The sequence below is a fragment of the Corapipo altera genome, unplaced genomic scaffold (genome assembly GCF_003945725.1).
Source record: "Corapipo altera isolate COAL_440 unplaced genomic scaffold, ASM394572v1 2, whole genome shotgun sequence".
NCBI classification, from domain to species: Eukaryota; Metazoa; Chordata; class Aves; order Passeriformes; family Pipridae; genus Corapipo; species Corapipo altera.
Genome location: NW_020884890.1, coordinates 5,147,318 through 5,163,309, shown reverse-complemented (window position 1 = coordinate 5,163,309; position 15,992 = coordinate 5,147,318). Strand labels below are relative to the sequence as shown.

General features: G+C 35.2%; 1 protein-coding gene across 9 annotated transcripts in view; it reads right to left on the bottom strand.

Moving 5' to 3' along the window:
- ADGRB3 (adhesion G protein-coupled receptor B3) overlaps window positions 1–15,992 on the bottom strand; it is a 459,298-nt gene that overhangs the window by 278,325 nt on the left and 164,981 nt on the right. For 8 of the 9 annotated variants that reach the window (XM_027644726.1, XM_027644723.1, XM_027644722.1 and 5 more), the window contains one exon: window positions 511–621. The exons of the other annotated variant lie outside the window; for it this stretch is intronic. In XM_027644726.1, the coding sequence (XP_027500527.1) occupies window positions 511–621 (111 nt within the window). The remainder of the gene's footprint in view (window positions 1–510; window positions 622–15,992) is intronic. 9 annotated transcript variants of the gene reach the window in all.

Here is a 15,992-nt window from a genome sequence, read left to right as displayed (position 1 = left end):
AAACTACTTACGGCCAATTTCATTTAGCAATTATGAATCTGGAAACTAGAGAATAGAGCGTCGTGCTGGGCCAAAGATAGTAAATGCTGAACGCATGCACATTAAAGTCACCCCAGTAATTAATTAATTTGATAAATGCCTAAAGCTGGGATTAGACCTCAGTCTATTTATAAAGACATTCTGAAGCATGTTCTTATCATCTTTGAAAAAATGTTAATATGTCATAGTGAGCTGTCCTGTGTCTTGTACATGTGAGACTTCTTTTACTACCAAAGAAATTCATGCTTACATTAAATGATTCAGTATCCACATTCACAGTGCATGTTTTTGTCTCATCTACCTAATTCTCAGCTACTTTATTTATGGACTTTAACTGGTGAAAAAAAAAAATGATTCAAAAAAAGTATCAGCTTAGAAAACTGACAAATATGCAGCAAAAGATTATGGAAACATGCAGTGGTTTTGCTAAAATTAACAACAGTAAATAGAAAAATGTAACTGATGTATTACCAGTTTGTGCCATAAATTTAGCAGCATCAGCTTGTTCCTGAGGGACCCTTTTCTCATGAACAGATCGAGGTCGCTGACTTTTAATTGTATGATCTCCCATCATTCCAAATTCTAAAGACAGAATAAAGGTTTATGAAAGCTTGTGTGTAGACATTTCTCAAAAGTCACATACTGTCTCATGCAATATGTTCCTAAACATACCTGGAAGTTGCTGATAAGAGTCAGGCAAGTGATCATGGCAGTTAACATCAACTTAACTTTGCTACACTCAGCTTTTAATAAATACTTAAATTTATGTCTGCAGATTTTCCAATATGATTTTATTGTATGAACCAACATTCAATGCAGTGACACATACTAAAAATCAGCTGTATAACGCAGGACAAAAACACTTATTCAAATGCAGACATTTTATTACTGTATCTTGAATCAGTGCAAACCACACCAGAAAATGACTGTGACAGTGATAGACATTGCTGTTCTATGGCAGAGTCTGCTGCTCCTCCAGAGGACTTCTATTTCTGCACTCATCTTTCAGGCTGATGAAGCCTTCAACAGAGATAATGAGCCATCTTTGGTAATAGTGGCAATGTGAAATAATAATAATTTAGCCAAAGAACTATTTAATTTTTAGGCTGAGTCCAGCAGAACAAATGCTCGTGATCGGTTTCCTTTCTGAAACTTCTCAGTTAAAAAGACTACAGGCTTTATCTTGCCCTCCACATTGATTTTAATATCAGTGACACAAAAGCCCAGAGTGTGGGACACAAGAATGCTTCATGTTTTTTTATCCTATTACTGCTGTCATCTTCTCTCTCTGGTCCTGTGCAAACCTCCTAGACTTCTATCTTGGCTCCATTTTTCCTCTCTGTGAGTTAATGTGGAGAGTCCTTTGCACTTAGAGAGGGACTGCTGTGTCTTCAGCACAGTTCCCTCTGATCCTCCCAGGCACACACAGCTGTCTGCAGCTCTGTGCTAAATATTCTGTTTCTGCTGGGACTCTAATTCAGGAAGTGTGTGCTGGGAAATGTGGGTTAACATTGAAAGTACTTCAACTACCATCACATGAGGTTTCTGATGAGGCAGAAGGTGTCTGAAACACTAAGAACATAAACATTAAAAAATACCTTTCTGTTGGAAGGTTACCTTGCAAATTCAAAATTCTCCCCAATTTGTAAAGGCATGAAGATAAAACTTACCGTTCTGCCTCAAAAGATGCAAAACACTATATTATTTGCAAACACATTGCTTTGATAAATCATTGAACATATTTAATTTTCTATTTAGAGTAAAGAAATAATAAAAGGTAAGCTGTTTTTTAAGGGGTCGATCAGCAGAAAGAAGTTTTTTCCTTTCCAGTAAATTATTAATGTATTTTTCCAAATTAGTGTTTCTTTTTGTAAATATTCATTAATTGCACCACTTAAAATATAAATTTAATTATTAATTTGAGAACAGCAGAGCAGTTTTCATTCTAAAGAGAATACTTGAAAATCTAGTTAATAAAATATATTTTGAGGATTAAACATTCATCATTTTTAATACATCCCAGAAAAAATATAAAAGATAATTAAATTATATATATACACACACATGCATATATATGTGTATATATACATGTGTGCTGAAAATTTTATGAATAGATTTTTACAAAATACATCTCTTTTAAAAGTTTTATGAATAGATTTTCACAAAATACATTTCTTCTACAGCTCCTCTGATTTAAGATATCTTTTTATTCTGTGTGAAATTTCTTACTGTAATGAAAGTTTTACAATCAATACTCTAATGCAAATTATGATTAGAATATTTTTACAATTTTTACAATGTGCAGTACAAATGACACATTTAAACCATAATTAATAACATCGTAATGGCAAGAGACTTTACATAGCTTTTCCCCCAGTGAGACTATTGCAGTAAGGCATGTTTACTCTCACTTTGCTGCCTCCATGATCTCTGCTTGTCAGGAAATTTAGAGGATACGGTACCATTCTTGCAGAAGACTTAGTTCTACTTTTTAAATTACAGAGTGCAATAATGGGAGACCTTTGCTAGAGGAAGGCTTTCCAGAGGCATACAGGAAGGTGGTAAATGTTCCAGTCCCAGTCCTGCAGCATCTTGTGCTGGGTGCAGGCACATGCAGTGTCCTGCAGGACAGAGACCACTGGTGAAGAGGCAAAGGGAAGTCTGGGAGATCAGTTTTCTGGGTTCTGGATTATACCCAGTGTAGCTCCATTCACAACAATGGAGTTACTCACAAATACCAACAAGTGTGATAATCATGCCTCGATTTTTTAATTTTTCCACTTAGCAACAACACATTTTTAATTTACACATTCATTTCAACAATTGCTGATGGTCTTTGAGATGCACTTTTCAGCTAATCTCCCTTTCATATATTAACCATTCGTATAGTAATAATATATTAAAGATAAATGTTTCGTTACAAAGTTAAAAATATGTCTGTATAAGGTTTGTCAGAAAATGGAACCAGACTTATGCAATGCTCTCATTTTCATACTCAGCTGAAGTATTTAACCAAACACTGCATGAGAACAAAAGTGGTACCAGGAAATGCAGTGTACTGGCGTGGGTGAGACCTCATTAAAATGCCACCCTTGTAAGAGATTTAAAAAAGAATTAAGTACATTTTTGTAATGGGATCAGAAATGTCCACTTTCTGTGTGTAAGTACAAACGATGGTCTCAAAATTGTTTAATCAAAAAAACTTAACAGTAATGCATTTTTATGAAGCATTTTAAAATACAATATCTTTCTTAAGTGACTGCCACAGTTTACAATAAATACTAAAAACACTAAAATAAAACTTTCCTCCATTTTCAGATCCTAGGTAATGAATGTAGAAGATGAACCCATTACGCATTTGTTTTCTGTCAATACTTCACAGAGCAGAAGTCTTTAAATGCTTTCTGGGCAGGGACAGCTTTTTAACCCAAGTCAGCCTAGAGTATGACTAAATGGCACACTAATATCAAGGGATTGTTTGTGTGGGAAAGGTGATAAGAACCATCTTAATCTAGGCAGTATCTGGTATAGAGGTGTCCTGCAAGGTCAAGTCAGCATAATTCAAGTCCTGATGTCTGGGATGTAAGATTGGATATATGAATTGACATTCTGAATAAAGGAATTTTTCTCATTCTCGCTCTTCTTACCTAGTTCTTGCTGCTGAAAATAAGTTTTCTAACCCAGAAGGTATTTTTGTAGACATCAGATTCTGAAGGGAATTTCTTTTGTGATACCTGCCCTAAATTTTCTTTGGGTGCAGGACAGTCCTCTGCTTTTACCTCAAACATTGATATTAACCATGTTAAAAAGAAATTTTTCACAGAGAGGGTAATCAGGTATTGGAATGGGCTGCCCAGGGAGGTGTTGGATTCTCTGTCCCTGGAGGTTTTTAAAATGAGACTGGATGTAGCACTTAGTGCCATGGTATAGTAACCACGGTGGTAGTGGATCTCGGAGGTCCTTTCCAACACGGCTGATTCTATGATTCTATGTTGTTTTGTTAAATAAAGGGAGACAACAAATCCTTTCAGCAACAAATAGGTACATGGCCTAATTCAGAAATCACCAGTACGACTCTTAAATTAGGCCTGAAAACACGAAAGAGTTTTAATACTTTTTACTACATTGTTAATGCTATAATCCAACAGTATGAAGGTAAAACTCATAAATACCTCAAAATGTAAATAAAAACCAGCATTATTGGGAACCTTGAATGGATCATTTTAACCAGACCATGACTTATAATAAATCGTAACACATTCCAAATATTTGGGGTAGAAAACCTGAGGTTTAGTTATCTGACAAAAGAATTTATCCTGCTGTCAGTGGTCCTTTGGTGGCTATGGAAGTACAACAGTTTCCTGCAATAAGATGCATATTTTATCTCTCCTCAGCTGTACACAATGGATCAATACTTCAAAGTATTTTAGTAATGCATATATCTTAATATGGATGTGATGTATCATTTGGTTAAGCATTGGAAGAGACTGCCCAGGGAGGTGGTGGAGTCACCATCCCTGGAAGTGTTCAAAAACAACTGGACATGGCACTTAATGCTATGGTTTAGTTGGCATGGTGGTGTTCAGTCAAAGCTTGATGATCTTGGAGGTCTTTTCCAACCTAAATGATTCTATGATTCCATGATTTCATTTTGCATATGAGTTGAGGCATGTAAAATAGTTCCATGCCTTCTAGGATTGAAAAAAAATTAAATTTGAAATTCCAGAGTTTACAGTTGAGTATTATGTACAACTCTTATCACTAGTCCCAATGGCTTTACCTTTATTTTTATGTTATTTTACGGGAATTTTTATTTCTATTGAGTAACCTTTTTAGTTTTTAAAAGGAGAAGCTAAAGTCTTGCAGCCAGTGTAGGTGTACATTTTTAGGAGAGGAGAGAGGTGCCATGTGCTCTCTGTAGGAACAAAGAAGAAAGAAAATCTGTTAACAGTGTAAAAATGCAAACTAGGAAGACCGAGCAGTACAAAAGAAAAATATCAGCTTTGCAAGGTTCTACTCATCAAGTAGTAGAACTAGTCTTTGCTTTTGGACAACTGGATAATCATTAAAGTTAAGGTACGTGTCAAACAGATCAAACAGATCCTAGGCTGATTTATAAAATTTTTAGCATATATATATATATTGCTACAAATATATCCTAGTCATCAGATAACGTTATAAACCATGCTGGTTTGGCTTTTATGGTTATTTTTTTGTCACATTTCATGGGAACTTCAAGTGTAAATGCATTGATCTGATTATGGTGTACCACCTACTATGTGCTATTTTGTGCTATTTATGGTGCAGAACACACTAAGTTAATGAAAAAAAAAAAGCCTTTTTCAGCATCAGTTGGTGATGACAACATGAATGAACTTTTGAACTTAAAAAAAAAAAAAGTGATTCTGAGACTTCTAGGTTTATCCCTTTAGGACATGTACAATGTCAAGGAACCTCTGAGAGTTGCTGAGTATCGTCAGCTTGTACGGAACCTTCTGGAAGGTGAGACGGTGAGCAGCTCCCTGAAGGCTTTTCAGAACCTTAAAAGCAAGAAAAATCAATAGATTCCCCAAAGTGACTGTCATTTTCTTCTCTCACCCACAGCTCTCCAGCAGTGTGCTTCATACTGTCCTACCCACTCCTGAACTGTAAATAGCCAAATGAGTGTTTTCAATTACTCTTGACTACAGAATGAATATTAAAGGTCTTGCAGCCAGAATGTGCATTAATGCAAACTGTCTCACATGCAGCAGCATGGTATGCTCTCTGTGCCAATACACCAATGTTTTTCCCACAAATTATGCAAAATGATGATGTAAGTTCCAGGTGAAGGGGGTGCAGAGGGGGAAAGGAAGAAAGAAGACTACGGAAATACAGAAAGAATCAGTTTGTTTAATTTTTTGAATGAACTATTAAATAATTTCAGTAGATCTGATAATTTTTTACTTCCAGGAGCTTGCAGAAGTTTTCTGCACATTTAATTTGTTTGTAGCCCCTTCTAAAGGTTCTCCCACAAAGATACGCAGCAGTAGCAGTACTTGGGATTTCTCATCACATTGGCAACTGGTCAGTACAATTTCTTCTGGGCACTAGATGGCAGAATGTGTGTTGACTTAGAAGCACAATTTTGCACTGATTTGAGAAACCGTGACTTTCTGTTTCATTGTTTCATTTTCACTATAAAATTATCTCTCTTATATACAAAAATAAAAAAAAAATCATTACATTCAAAGGACTGAGGGGGTTTTGGTGTTTTCTTGTTGTTGTTGTTGTTATTTTTGTTTCAGTTTGGTTTTTTGTTGGGTTTTTTTTGTTTGTTTGTTTTAGTTCCTCTTTTTGTAGAACTGGAGATAAATAAAAACCCAACAAAACACTAAAACCAAACAAAACACAAGCTGCAGTTGCATTTTTTTCCCCTTACAGTAAGCCCTATGACAGAAGAGAAGAAAATCCCAGGAGCACTCCCCTGTCTCCAGCACTGCTTCACTGTAGGAGGGTACCCAGGCCCCACAAGGAAGCACTTGTTCTCTAATGCTGCATTGGCAGGACACAGAGCTTCAGGGTATCAGTGAATACCATCACTCTACAGCACAGATTTAAGCTATAGCTTTCTATGGGAACCCCTTAAAATGATATTTCCTTACCAGGCAGGCAAGTTGCCAGAAGGGTAACATAACTATTAGCTGAATTAGATTTCCATGGGAACCTCTTCTTAGTGAATGTGGAAAACATTCTGAAAACAGCCTTTGCCTACTTCCTACATAGATCCTGGTCCCATAAAAAGTCCTCTTTTGACTCTTCAAAACAGTATAGAAGAGCTTTTACCAGTTTCAAACTGAATGAAATAATTTCTTTCACTAGAGAGAATTAAAATCTGAACTGAGCCGTATTCACGAACACAGCAAGAAAGATATCCCATTACCCATGAAAATATGGAGAGGATTTTATAGCAGTGGAAATATGAAAGGCAAAAGCATTTCTACTAAAAAAGTATATTTTTTTTAATTATAATATATTTTTGCATTTTATCAAGTAAAAGAAAAAAGATAGGTTAGCACTTGTAGGAAATTAGATAAAAAATTTCCTTTCTCTCACACACAGAGATATTCTAATACATATATGAATGAACTCTTTCATCTTTCAAAAAATTAGGGAAAATAATTATGTATTTTAAACAGTCAACATATTGTACAAAGGTAATTAGTTTGTATTTCTCTCTAGGGAGACCCATTTGCTCCTAGGACATAATTTTGGATTAATATTACTTGTTGGTATTTTTAATGACATAAGAAATGAAGTATTACTGAATTAAAATATAGATATAAATGATAGTACAAATCCTGAGGAGCTAAACTTTCTCATGGCAATGCAATCTGAATCTCTCTGTGCATCTCTGCAGTGCCTCTCTTGGCCAGCCATTATCTTCAGTGAGATCTGAACCTGTTAATTTATGGCTACACATTTGGTCAGTGAAGAATATCGTAAAGATGTAATATTTATTCACTTTCAATATGCACAGAATTTTGAAACTGTGTGAACTCTATTACTTGTCTTCCTGGTCCCAATTGCTCACCATCTTATACCTATGTAGAAGAAACTGAGCATAAAAATCTAGTGAAGTGACTCATACCTGTTCAAAATGAATGTCAAATGCCACCACAGCAGGTAGTGTGTTTTCACACGTGCTTTGCAGAATTATAAGTAAGCAAAGAGCAAAAGGAGGGGTGGATGAAACCTCAAACTACAGCTTTACCCCTTTTTATATCCACTAAATCTGGCATATTTGTAATTATCATGGCCAGGGAGGCAGAAGATGCTCTGTAGTTCACATTTTTCCCATTCAAATATTTCCCTAGTAATCCATCCCAAAATGGTTGTATTCAAACAAAAATAACAAAACTGATAAAAGCACTTTACATTATCAATTTTAACATTTAAATCCCATAAATTTAGAAGTATATTATTCTCTCATATTCCTTACTGTTCTCTCAAAAGATTCATTAAAGAGCAAAAACACAGGGGATTACCTTCATCTATTTTTGCCTTTTTTAAATGAAAGATTTTTAATGCATTCTCCTGTAGCATTCTCATCTTTTTAATGTTTCTACTATAATAACTTATTCATGTGTAGACTTTAAAAATTTAAATCATGGTATCATAATAATACTTCGGTATCTTCATGGTTTCTTTATATTTTGTACTATTTTACTTCTGCATTAAGTATTTTGCTTTTGTCGTATATTTAATTAATTGAATTATTAATATGGTTAGCCAGTGCAGGAGTTATTTCGGAATGCCATCATTTTTATATGAACAATTTCTTTTTACTGAACACTGCAGTAAGCTACCTAGTTATTACACACAGGCTAGTATATGCCTCTTTATTGTTCTAGACATTTAAAACTGAAGAGATGAGGAGTGAGGATAAATGGTAATTTTCTAAGCTATTCTTGAATTCAATAACTCTTTCTTTTCTGCTCTAGAAAGACTGAAAAATAAGTAAAGGTAATTGTAGAAAGCTGGACTCAGAAGGACATCTACACTATTTCCTTGCCCTGCAACTGCTTACAGCCAACATTTCTGCAGATGGTTGCCTAATCTTTTCTAAATGATAGCAGCATTCATTAAAATATGAGATAAATTATCTATGAATTTATGGCAGGGAAGCTTACAGTCTGTGAAAGATTCTAAAGGTGTATGAAGAGAAGGAACAAGAATCAATATTTTAAATAACAGGTACTGCAAACAGGTACTTGCTAAAACCAGTTAAACTGAGTGTGGACTTTTCTTAGAACGGTAAAGTTTCTAGGTGAAGCTAAATGATACTGCACGCCTTTTTAAGAGCATTTCCTTGTCCTTGTTTAAGTCTCCTAAATTGTTTTTATGAAAGAATAATAAAAAATGGAGTAAGTGTCACTGGGTGTGAATTTTGCACATTACATTTTTATCGTCTGTGGTACCATAAAGCTGGCTGTTTTGTACACAGACATTATGGGTGACTGCTAAATTTTATGTAGAGAAGAGAAGGATAAAAGTAAAGGACAAGAGCCTTGGCTGCTTTAAGCTGGTCTGGTTCCACCCAGCCAGACCAAATTTTGTCAACTGAGAATGCAGCCTAGAAGGTGTTTTCCAAAACCACAGCTCTGCTATGAGCTAGAAGGTTTAGCTGTCCAGTTCACAAGGGGATGTAGCCCTTGTTAACTGTCCCTTGCAGGTTACTGATCACACACATGCAATTTCAAACATATTATTCCATCCAGTTCAGCATGGGAGATGTGTGTATGGCACAGCCCCCTGATAGGAGGGTGTTGCAATGGTTTCCAAAATGGACCTAGAACCTCTTGAAAGGTCTCTTACGGTGAGATAAGTTCTCTCTGAACTCCTATAGTGACACCTATGGCCTTAACAAATAAGACCCACAAATAACTCTTCTCTAGTCAACAGAATAACCTTAATGAGAAAACACAAAATGAATGAGAAGAAAAACGGTGATTCAAAATTTAAACCTCAGAGTAAATTTTCACAATCGTAGATTCATAGAATTGTTAAGGTTGGAAAAGACCTCTAAGATCACCAAGTCCAACCATCAGTGTAGCACCACTAGCATGTTCACCACTAAACTATGTCCTTGAGTACCATACTCACATGTTTTTTGAATGCTTTCATGGATTGTGACTCCACCACTTCCCTGGAGAGCCTGTTCCAAAGCTAAATAACTAAAACTAAATCCTGAACTAAAACTAAATCCTTCCTTCAGAAATGCATGCACAGGATTTTAAGCAGGAAAGCACATAAGAGATTTAACTAAAAACTATCAAGGAAAATCACTTGGACCTAGATCTTTTGAAAAAACATTATATGTTTTCGCTGGCTTTAGTAAAAGCATACTTTTCTAGGTCTCCAAAATTCTGAATTTTTAAGACATCAAATATCTCACTGAGGCTAAGAAAACAATGTTCTCCTTCACTCTCCTTGCATAATCCGCACTAGGAAAAAGTATCTGAGTGCATCCCACTAACACATCATTCCTACCTCTACGGCCCATAGTGTCAGAGAGTACCATGTAGTTTGCTTATTTCACAGGTGTTGCTCATGCAATGCCTCTGTTCAGCTGCAGATCTGAGTTAAACAAAACGTAGTTTGAAAAACACCCTGAAGCCTGCATTAAAGAATAACAGAGGTGCAAGATTTCCTGCCTACTTAACACCAGGTCAAATACTCAACGCCAAAATATAAAACAGATATATTAAAAGAGAAAAAAAAAAGGGCAGAAAATTTGACCTAAGAGCAGGTGTATTTGATGGGCATAATCTATCTGATTGTGGTGTACTACTCTTAACACAGAAAGAACAGCACTTTACTGGACTGAGAAAATGAATCCATTAGAATTAGTGAGACTATGATAATGATGCTCTACAGGTCTACCAAATACATAATTACTTTCAGAGCCATCAGTATGTGTGTGGTGTTTTTTGCAACATATACGTTTTTTTAAACTTTAAAAAATGCTGGTTTTTAGTTGTGACAGATTTCTACTCTAGATAGCAAACTGCCTCCTGGTCTACTTCACTGATTGAATTAGAAAGCAATAGAAAACATAATCGAGTTGACACAACATTGATGCTCATATTAGGGAGAATTATGAGGATGACACTATTGAAGTAGTACATCCTCAGAGGTGGAAGAGCATGCTTGTCTTTCATCAATAAGCATCAAACCAACTGATTTTAGTATCCTCATTGTTTCTACATTCCTACATGATGTCAGACACTTGAATCACTTCAAATTCTCATGCATGTTCTGCAAATATTGCTGCAAAAATCTATACCTTTTGACCTCCACAATGATTAATGGAAGTGTACTCTCCAGTGAATTGTGGTTGTTTCCCCTATAGATGTCAATAACAAGAATCATTGAAAAGTGTCTACTCCATGGTGACTACACAGGATACATCTCATGCAATTCATTTCAGCCTGTCAGCATAATATGAAATGTGGCAACCTAAAAGCTGTCTCAGCTCACATGGTGCACCGTTTGGAGAAATTATGCCAATAGTCAACATATATGAATGTCTGAGGGTTGCAAGCCACGATTTTTCAGCGAAGGTGTTTAGTTCTCTACTTAGAGCTACAGAGTTTATGATACTCATTTAGGCTGAGAACTCTGTAACATATAAACATATTCTCAGAATTACTTATTGTTTATGGACATACATAAACTAATATCTAAATAAACTAATATCTATGTCTTTAGTTAGTTGTGTTTTGCTTAGTGCAAAAAGACTTTCTTTTAGCAGCTAGAGACCTACAACTGGGATATGTATTATGGCTCTCTAAGAGAGGCTTAAGACTTGAATCTCATCATGTTGCTTCTAATGATGAACCTTTTTTGAATCATCTACAGTGCTACTTGCACATCTGCCCGCAGATAACCTTCAAATCTCTCCAAATGCCTTACTCTGCTGTCTAGAAAGGGTTGGAAAAGAATGGGTTCACTAGGGAGCTCAGTAAAATAGCTACAAAAATAGATTTTATACAAAGCTATTTTCAGACGAAAAATTGAATGTGCCTCAAATTAGGCTTTTGTCTCTTTTGTGTTGGTTTTCTGAAAATATCCCAGTTAGTCAGTTACCTGAAAGAATTCTACTGTAGGTATGTATAATGGAATATTTACATCAAAACAAATTCTGAATCAGTAAATTAAATTATGCTCACTAGAGACTTAATAGCATATTCTGATTGTCCAATCAGCAATCAGAATCTAAACTGTATGTATATACTTAAATGACCATGGCTCCAACGCTACTACCATAATGAACAAATTAGACATATTTCACATTCAGTTAAGTGATTAACAGATAACTTCAAAAACATAATAAGGCAAAGGAGACTATAAGTTAAAAAAATTCAGAAAAAAACCCACTATGCTGACCACGAAAGTCATAAGTCATGTACTATTTGCTTCAATCTAGTAATCAAGAGCATTTTAAGTACTCTGAAAAGCTAATGTTGGAGTTCTCAAGGTATCAGTTCTCAGAAGACCAGAAAAAAAATCCTAGCTTTAGACCTAATGCACACTGATCATTCAGTACTGAACTTATGGAATAATTTTTGCATTTTCTAAGATATATTTAAGTTTCATCTTCTGTTTTTATTTTTAAAAAAAAGTTACTTCAACTTCATTTTCATTCACATCTCAGAATAAAAGTTCTTTAAAGACTAGAATCTTACAGTTTTAGCAACAACTTTCAGGAAATGAAAATATATCTTTGTTTTTTAAAAATCATTATTTGCATGATATATAAGTAGCAAACTCAACTAAACTCTGTTCAAGAAATCCTAGGTTACAGAAGGAACGTTCCATTAGTTTTAATGAATATTTCCAAAGTACTGCAGCAGTGGGTTTGCAAAGCCTGACTGAACTGGAGTGCTCTGTACCAGAACTGACACTGGAGCCCTGAGGTAGTTATATCTACAGTCAGAGCAGTCTATTTCCCAGGGTAACTGCAGAACCCATTGATGCAAGACGTGGTTATAAAAATGTCCACATGCTAACATATGTAAAACATCTCCAAAGGACAGTCTGGGTGCACAAGGTCTACCTCTGGGAAAAGGGCTTGGTGCCATATGACATCACATGTACAGAGTTTAGAGCATAGAACAGATGTTCCCATTTTGTACTTTCATGCAATTTATACTTTTAAATTTATACTTTTTAAAAAAATCAGTACAAGTTCCAAAAAGATATGAAAAAGCAATTTTTTTATGTAACAGATTCTGTCAAAAAATAAGTAATCAATGCTAATATACAACTCCCTATACTGGTAATCATGGTTAGAAAATACATAATTTTGATCACTTTATGGTGCCTTTCAGTTATTTGCCACTATCAAAAGAATAGACAAGTTCCATTCTGCCTCATGCTGTAGTTTTAATACATCAGAGTAACATCACCTGTAAATGACAATACTATGATCTCCACCAGTGTAAATCACAAGTCAGGAAATAACGGAATTAAATGTGTGTATAACTGCTGTGTGAGCAGAACTGGCTCCAGATAGATTAATTCCTCTGGCTTTGAGCATCACACAGGACTAACAGACCTAGAATAATGACTTTCTAGGTCCTTACTCTATTGTCTGTTAGACCATGTGGATTCTTATGCATATTCATACTATTTAATGCTTTAGATTATAGAACAATTGCAGCTAGTTAAAGAGTGATTTCACTAAATCCTTATTCACAATGAGGTCAGCTTGGATTTGCCTCTAAGTGGCAGTCTTTTAAAAGGTAATGACAATAAACTATTCCCAGTATTAAAAATGACACAGTACAATAATGCAGGAGGAAAAGTGCCAGTTGGGACAATGTCTTCTGTCGTTCTCTCACTATTCCAAGGTCCATCACTGTTATTGGTTTAAAATGTTATGGTTGTATTCACTCGATATACACTAAACTGAAGTTAGGAATATCTGCCACTATGCCTTTTTAAGGTTCCTGTGGCAGGGCCTGGGCAGTTCACTAAAAAAGCAAAAATTCATTAAAAACAGTAAAATACTTGTGCAGTGTGATTGCTGGACAACTAGTGCTCATCTGAACAAATGCCTGTAGCAATCGAGAAGTACACAAATATTAGTCTGAAAAGAAGGTGCTATTCAAAGTATATAAGTAAAATGTAAAAAAAGAACAACCCAAACCCTCACCCTAGAGATAACTCTTTGTGAAAGGAAAGATAAATCCCTTAGCTGGCACTTTCAGCTGAAGCAAATTTTAAGTCCCACACCAGTATCACAAGCTAGCTGTAAATTCAGAATTTGGAGTAAAAGCTGGAGAGGTGCAATATTTCTGTGGTCATTTAACTTTTTAACTCTGGGAGTCAAAACACAGCTTAGGGATTCTGAATTAAAAGACTTAAAAACTGAGGATCTGGAGAGTGTTTATGACCAAGCTGTAAAGAGTCTGCATAAACTCCATTCCTTTAAGGTGGAAATTGTTGGGAGAGTTCCTTTTGGTTCCTCTCCTTACCTCTGCAAGGAGTACATCCTCTCACAGGTCTCGGAAAACTTGAATGTAGACAGTTACTTAAAGGACACAGAATTTGGTGTGGAGATTTCTGCAGGCTTCAGGGTATCAGGAAAAAGTAGATGCCCTATGATTAACTAAATAATACCTAAAGAAGAATATCAGCTAAGCAGAAAAATGGGGGGGGGGGGGAGGAGAGGGGGGGAAGAAAAAAAACCCATGTCTCTCCAGAAGCACAGAAATCATGTATGCACACATGTCTGATCAGGGTCAGTCTGGCTCTGCTCACCACAGGAAGATTATGAGGTTGAGGAAGACAGAGGATAACTTAATCATCAGGGCTTCTGTTTTCATTGCCATTATATGAACTCAATTCAGAGCATCCTCAAGGTATATAAGCTAAGTGGTACTGGTTTTTAATTGCTTCGCTTTTAACTAAAATTTTAGTATGTTTTTTATATATATATATATATACACATTTAATTTTATTTACTTCACTATTTACTATTATCTCTAAGCTAAATAACTTCTATTAGAACAAAAGTGTCACAAACAATTGCAGGTTATTAACTGGTTTACTGCAATACTATTCAGCAAATGAACAGATAAACATTAAATCTAATTCAGGACATACTGTACTAATAGGACATTCCAGTGCGCCATAAGTGGTATCTTTCATATAAAGAGCTTGTTTTGTAAAAAAGCTGTTTCAAGGCCAGACTTTCTGGTTAATCTAAGCTAAGAGTCTCAGACAAAAGAGAAAAAAGGAGAAAGGCAGAAGAATAGCATTTCCAAAAAGTTGGAATAGCTTTATTTCTTTCATTTGTATTATAGTTACAATTTTAATTTGAATTTTAATTAAAAAACCCCAAACAACTGAAAATAAAACAAAAGCCCTTTCTGAGTTACACATTTAAGTCAGTCCCAAATCTTTTTGTTTGTGTCATGAAGCAAAAAATCAGTTATCCAGAAACTGGCAAAATAGAAATTAGAAAACTTATTTCATCTATTCAAGTGCACTAGAATTTACATTAAAAGTAAATTATTATTTCCTACATTAGAATTCTTCATAATAAAAATAATAGCAACTTTACTTAGTGAATAACAGAAATTAAAGAATCATAATTATGTGGGATGTAATCCAAGAATCATAATTATATTGAGTACGTATGGACATAAAATGTTAAAGACAATAGCCAAACAATAAGCAGCTTCAAACCCTGCTCATCCCACCCTCTAAGGTTGTCAAGAAATTAACAATTCTAAATTTATACCAAATATTAAATAGTAGTTAAGAATCTTTGAAACACAGGTATTTCTTCATATGCCCTACTCCATATACTTATGCACTGATGGAAAAATTGCTGGTAACTTTTACACATGCTGAGGATGAATAAACTGAGCCACCAAGAAAGTAAGTACCTAAAACCAGTCACCTTATTCAGCTTCAGACTTAGCATACTGCTTCATGGCTGTGAATTTTTATCATGTCCAATCTATTGATGATGATGCTTGTCAGCTGCAGTTTTCATTAGAGAAAAGGAGTTACAACTGATGGTAGGGTCTGTAGGAGTTCATAAATATTCTGCTACTGCTCAAAACTGCTGCAATGAATTAAAAGCAGACATATTAGATGCATTTTTGATCCCACATGAAACCTTGGCTATTAGACTATAAAGCATGATCACTCAACTTGTTAATTAAAGAATAAAGACTATCAAATTAAATATAGAATATTTTTTCTGACCTGGTCCACAGCAGAACAACAATTTGGCTTTTCCATTTTTGCTCCTAACCAGATGCTCTGCATCTTCTTAACTGTTCCAGTGGGATCTCTCTGAATACTGTTTTTGGAATGGTTTTATAATGGAAGGGGTAAATATAGTGTGTGTTTGTCTCCACTGCTAATGTTTCCTTTGGTGACTTGGGCAG